This window comes from Nansenia antarctica (genome assembly GCF_963989245.1).
Source record: "Nansenia antarctica genome assembly, chromosome: 14".
Lineage (NCBI taxonomy): Eukaryota > Metazoa > Chordata > Actinopteri > Argentiniformes > Microstomatidae > Nansenia > Nansenia antarctica.
In genome coordinates this window covers 15,042,179-15,048,544 of record NC_137684.1, presented here as the reverse complement: position 1 = coordinate 15,048,544, position 6,366 = coordinate 15,042,179, and the positions used below count along the sequence as shown (strand labels likewise).

The window sequence follows — 6,366 nt, the reverse complement described above, 5'->3', positions numbered from 1 at the left end:
ACTTGGTACATGCTGGCATGTCTAACCCTAACCCTAACCTTAACCCTAACCCTAACCTTAACCCTAACCTTAACCCTAGCACCTAACCCTAACCCTAGCTTTCCCACATGTACCGTATTCCCACATGTACCGTAACATATATATATATATATATACGTATATGTGTGTGGACAGTTCCCGGTTTTGAGAAAGGATAACAGATGCCGTGCTTTTTTTCTTGTAGTACGTCTTAGCAACGGACTGCTTCCATCTGGGCTACACAGAGGAGGGACACTGCAAGGGGGACGTCTACAAGGGCCTGCCCCCCCCCACCAGACTGCAGTGGGACATCCCGCTGGCGGTAAGATCCTCATTTATAGAAAGTACTCTGGATCAAATTTGGTCTTACCCGTGTCGTACGTAGAAAACCATGTCAAAGTAGTGATTTATACAATTTCAACGTGAGTCAATTTGACCGTGGAAACGATCGTAGCTCTACGTCAGGTATTGACTTGACGTACGCACATTACCTACTGGTTATGCAGAGTTATTACAGGCATGTGAGCCGCACTGCCTACTGTAATTCATTCATCAAGTGAAAGTGGCTCGTAATAAAATGAACGATGTTGTTATCAGCCGAGAAAATTAGTTTAATTCAAGATTTAAAGGGAACTGATGTTTATGATTGTATTTCAGTCTTCCTTTATATTCCTCCGGAGCTGTCAAGGCAACGCCATCTCCCCTTCAACATGCCTATAGTGCGCTCCACAACGGACCTTGCCCGGCCATGCGCTAAATTATACTGGACTTTCCTCCGGTGTCTGGGGGTTCGCAAAGGGAGTGAGCAGCCATGTTTTCAATGTCACCTGATAAGAATAAAACCATTATATTATTACAGTATAAGCATGTGCCTGGTTAGTTGTCATGATCAAACATTACATTACGACTTACAGAGAAGCCACCCTTCTCTGCCCTCTCCCGCTTCCAGACGAACGCCTACCCTATAGCACTTGGCTTAATTGAGCCGCTATAATTGAGCCGCTATCGCAGGGTGTAAATACAAAGCTCATTCACCTGCGTTCAATTTCAGGTATTTTTGGTATTTATAGACGGAAGTACGTACGCAATTTTAAACAAGCGCAGCCCGTTTTATAAATAATGCTCACGTCCATTTAGAAAAATGCGCTTACGTGCAAGTAAAAAATTACGTTCAAGTACTTTTTTATAAATGAGGCCCCTGGTCTTTACCATGAAGTGCTGAACACTTTATTCTACAAGATCCTTTCTCAGCCCATGAATGGTCACCCTCTGTAGTCTCTCATTTGTCTGGCCTGTCTCTGCTCTCTCTCTCTCTGACCTCTCTCTCTTTGACCTCTCTCTCTCTGACCTCTCTCTCTGCTCTCTCTCTCTCTCTGACCTCTCTCTCTGCTCTCTCTCTCTCTCTGACCTCTCTCTCTGCTCTCTCTCTCTGCTCTCTCTCTCTGCTCTCTCTCTCTCTCTGCTCTCATCTCTCTCTGACCTCTCTCTCTCTGACCTCTCTCTTTCTGACCTCTCTCTCTCTGACCTCTCTCTTTCTGACCTCTCTCTCTCTGACCTCTCTCTCTGACCCCTCTCTCTCTGCTCTCTCTCTCTCTCTGCTCTCTCCTCCCACACAGTGCCAGGAGATCATCGAGGGCTCCTACACGATTGCTAAGCAGATAGCAGACGATGTTGACTTCCATGGCTGTCTGTTTGATGAGTTTGGCAAAGGCCTGATCAAGAAGTGCCGGACCAGTCCTGATGCCTTCATCCAGATAGCGCTGCAGCTGGCTCAGTTCAGGGTGAGACTGCCGCGGGTCGGCCTCACAGTTATGGGATTAGGAGTATAATCCAGTATACTGAAGTTCATTTTGTAAACATGAATCGTGAAGTTAAAGCATCCAGCCTCAAGTCAAGGTGTTCTTGGTGAGGCTCTGACGGGGTGTGTGTGTGTGTGTCTGTCTGTCTGTCTGTCTACAGGATAAGGGAGAGTTCTGTCTGACGTACGAGGCGTCGATGACTCGCATGTTCCGGGAGGGCCGGACGGAGACGGTGCGTTCCTGCACCTCGGAGGCGACCGCCTTCGTCAGAGCCATGGAGGACCAGAGCACCACCGTGAGACACACACACACACACACACACACACACACACACACACACACCACACACACACACACCACACACACACACCACACACACACACACACACACACACACACACACAGACCACACACACCTTGTTTTGATCCACACTACCAGTGACCAGCCAGCAGACAAGACCACTCTGACCTGGGAACTGGGTGACCACAACCCTCTACCAGCCTGTGTGTTTGTGTGTGTGTGCTTGTGTGTGTGTGTGTGTGCTTGTGTGTGTGTGCCTGTGTGTGTGTGTGTGTGTGTGCTTGTGTGTTGTTGTACTCTGACCAGAGCTGGAGTTTCTCAGAATGTGTTCTTCCCTTTTAACCTATCAGGGAGCTTCTCCTTGTTGACTTGTACCCTAACCCAGATAGATGATTCACTCACTTAGATGAATGTATTTGTTGTAAGTAGCTTTGGATAAAGGCGTCTGCTAAACTCCAACAATGGAAATGGAAATTAAACTTGAAATGTGATTGACTTGGTTGGAGGCAGGTTGTGATGGGGTCAGGGGGGGTTGTGGTTGTGATTGTGGTTGTGATGGGGTCGGGGGGTTGTGGTTGTGGTTGTGACGGGGTCGGGGTCGGGGGGGTTGTGGTTGTGGTTGTAACGGGGTCGGGGGGGTTGTGGTTGTGGTTGTGACGGGGTTGGGGTCGGGGGGGTTGTGGTTGTGGTTGTAACGGGGTCGGGGGGGTTGTGGTTGTGGTTGTGACGGGGTCGGGGCGGTTGTTGTTGTTGTTGTGGTTGTGGTTGTGGTTGTAACGGGGTCGGGGGGGTTGTGGTTGTGGTTGTGGTTGTGACGGGGGGGTTGTTGTTGTGGTTGTGGTTGTGACGGGGTCGGGGCGGTTGTGGTTGTGGTTGTGGTTGTGGTTGTGATGATAATAACTGTAATTTATATAGCGCCTTTCAAAAAACCCAAGGACGCTTTACAGGGGAATGATCAGACAGACAAAACAGAAAACAAACAAAGCAAAAACTGAAACAAAGGCTAGGGGCCAAAGGCCTTAGAGAACAGATGTGTTTTGAAGGAGTGTTGTGATTGTGGTTGTGAGGGGGTTGTGGTTGTCTTTGTGAGCAGAGCGCTGACAGACTGGACCTGTTCCTGAAGGCAGCGGAGAAGCACCAGAACATGTACCGCCTGGCCATGACGGGCTCTGGGATCGACCGCCACCTGTTCTGTCTGTACGTCATGTCTAAGTACCTGGGCGTCGACGCCCCGTTCCTGACGCAGGTCCTGTCGGAGCCCTGGAGGCTGTCCACCAGCCAGACACCCCAGCAGCAGCTCAACCTGGTCGACATCAACAAGTTCCCCCAATACGTTGGTGCTGGAGGGGGGTTCGGCCCAGTGAGTTCACACACACACACACACACCACACACACACACAGACAGACAGACACACAGACACACAGACACACAGACACACACACACACACACACACACACACACACACACACACACACAGACACACACACAGACAGACAGACAGACACACAGAGACACACACACACACACACACACACACACACACACACACAGACAGACACAGACACAGACACAGACACACACAGACAGACACAGACACAGACAGACACACAGACAGACACAGACAGACACACAGACAGACAGACAGACACACACACACACACACACACACACAGACACACACACACACAGACACACACACACGTGCACACACACATGCGCACACACACACACACACACACAGACAGACAGACACACACACACAGACACAGACACACACATACACACACGCGCACACACACGCGCACACACGCACGCACACACACACACACACACACACACACACACACACACACACACACAGACACACACAGTACTACAGTGCTCCTAGTAGACAGGGTAGTTCATAGTAATGGTGCTCTCCTGCGCCCCCAGGTGGCTGATGATGGCTATGGCGTCTCTTACATCATCGTGGGAGAGAACCTGATCACATTCCACATCTCCAGCAAATACTCCAGCCCCGAGACGGTGAGGAGCAACCCTTAAACAAATCAAAACAACCCCAGACCCTACTAACACTAACCCTAATCCTACATCGCTCACACACCACCTTTATTCTACTAACACTAACCCTAATCCTCCATCGCTCACACACCACCTTTATTCTACTAACACTAACCCTAATCCTACATCGCTCACACACCACCTTTATTCACTAACCCTAATCCTACGTCGCTCACACTCCACCTTTATTCTACTAACACTAACCCTAATCCTCCATCGCTCACACACCACCTTTATTCTACTAACACTAACCCTAATCCTACGTCGCTCACACACCACCTTTATTCTACTAACACTAACCCTAATCCTACATCGCTCACACACCACCTTTATTCTACTAACACTAACCCTAATCCTCCGTCGCTCACACACCACCTTTATTCCAAAACAGGTGGATCTTCATCAGCTTCCACTATGGATTCTTTTGAGTTTTTCACTTCATTTCTTATGTGATGTCCCATCCTCCCATCCTCCCCCTCTTTCTCTCTTTTCTTTTACATCTTCTCTGTCCCCGTGTCCTCTTGTTCCATCTCTGCTCTCTCTCTCTCTCTCTCCTAAGGACTCTTACCGCTCTCTCTCTCTCTCTCCTCAGGACTCATACCTCTCTCTCTCTCTCTCTCTCCTCAGGACTCATACCTCTCTCTCTCTCTCCCCTCAGGACTCATACCTCTCTCTCTCTCTCTCCTCAGGACTCTTACCTCTCTCTCTCTCTCCTCAGGACTCTTACCTCTCTCTCTCTCTCTCTCTCTCCTCAGGACTCGTACCTCTCTCTCTCTCTCTCTCCTCAGGACTCATAACTCTCTATCTCTCTCTCTCTCTCCTCAGGACTCATAACTCTCTCTCTCTCTCTCTCTCCTCAGGACTCATGCCTCTCTCTCTCTCTCTCTCTCTCCTCAGGACTCATACCTCTCTCTCTCTCTCTCTCTCTCCTCAGGACTCATACCTCTCTCTCTCTCTCTCTCTCTCCTCAGGACTCATACCTCTCTCTCTCTCTCTCTCTCCTCAGGACTCATACCTCTCTCTCTCTCTCCTCAGGACTCATACCTCTCTCTCTCTCCTCAGGACTCATACCTCTCTCTCTCTCTCTCTCTCTCTCCTCAGGACTCATACCTCTCTCTCTCTCTCTCTCTCTCCTCAGGACTCATACCTCTCTCTCTCTCTCTCTCCTCAGGACTCATACCTCTCTCTCTCTCTCTCTCCTCAGGACTCATACCTCTCTCTCTCTCTCTCCTCAGGACTCATACCTCTCTCTCTCTCTCTCTCTTTCTCTCCTCAGGACTCGTTCCGCTTTGGACAGAACATCCGCCAGTCCATGCTGGACATCCAAGCGCTTTTCAACCAAAAGGACAAAAAGGAAAAGAAGGATATCTGAGGAAAATCTGTTAGACAGACAACCTGCCGTGCAGGGAACTCTCTCTAAACAGCCTCAGTGCGTCTCAGGCATATCTATATCTATATCTATATATACAGTATATATATATATATATCTCTGCTGCATGATCTTCTGAAGGTGTAACAACTGAGTAGCAGAGCAAAGATTGTTTATCACGTATGTCACCAAAAGGTTTAGGAGCCACTGCGTTAATATAGATTCTTAAACAGGAGGACATCTATCACAATCACTATTTAACTATTTATTTTTAAAACTGATGAAATGGCAGTGAAGTGTAACTGCATATTATTGAATGTAATTTAATGTTATGATGCAACAACTGACTTAAGACAATAGTTCAACAGAACAAAGTGTAATTACAGTCTAATAACGACAAGCAGCTGCTTAGTTTAGAGACTACAAGGTTGTTTCTGATTGTAATAATGTATACTTGTAAATAACCTCATTTAGCCTTTGTATAGTATTGTAATATATAATTGCTTATCTGAAACTTTTAACTTGTTACATTCTTGTGTATGTTTGTACTAACAGGATAACAGAATATTATAATCAACTGGGTGTTGACAAACATGTTCAATGTAATCTATAGAACCTTCAAAACCGTTTCCTAAAACCCTTTAGTTTACAGTTTATCAAACCTGCCTTCGCAATAGCAATTCCAATCTGTTAATGACACACTATTAAATCAGATTTGTATATCATTGAGGATACATAAATCACTGGGTTGACAAACACTGAGGGTGGATGATTTCTGATAACAACATAAACACACCAGACAGAAGAACAGACAAA

General features: G+C 47.4%; 1 protein-coding gene across 1 annotated transcript in view; it reads left to right on the top strand.

The window, feature by feature from the left end:
* cpt1b (carnitine palmitoyltransferase 1B (muscle)) overlaps positions 1–6,133 on the top strand; it is a 14,360-nt gene extending 8,227 nt beyond the window's left edge. The window contains exons 13-18 of the mRNA XM_080545027.1: positions 224–340; positions 1,635–1,799; positions 1,978–2,112; positions 3,212–3,478; positions 4,053–4,145; positions 5,458–6,133. Of these exons, the coding sequence (XP_080401153.1) occupies positions 224–340; positions 1,635–1,799; positions 1,978–2,112; positions 3,212–3,478; positions 4,053–4,145; positions 5,458–5,553 (873 nt within the window). The 3' untranslated portion in view covers positions 5,554–6,133. The remainder of the gene's footprint in view (positions 1–223; positions 341–1,634; positions 1,800–1,977; positions 2,113–3,211; positions 3,479–4,052; positions 4,146–5,457) is intronic.
* Positions 6,134–6,366: the final 233 nt, after the last annotated feature.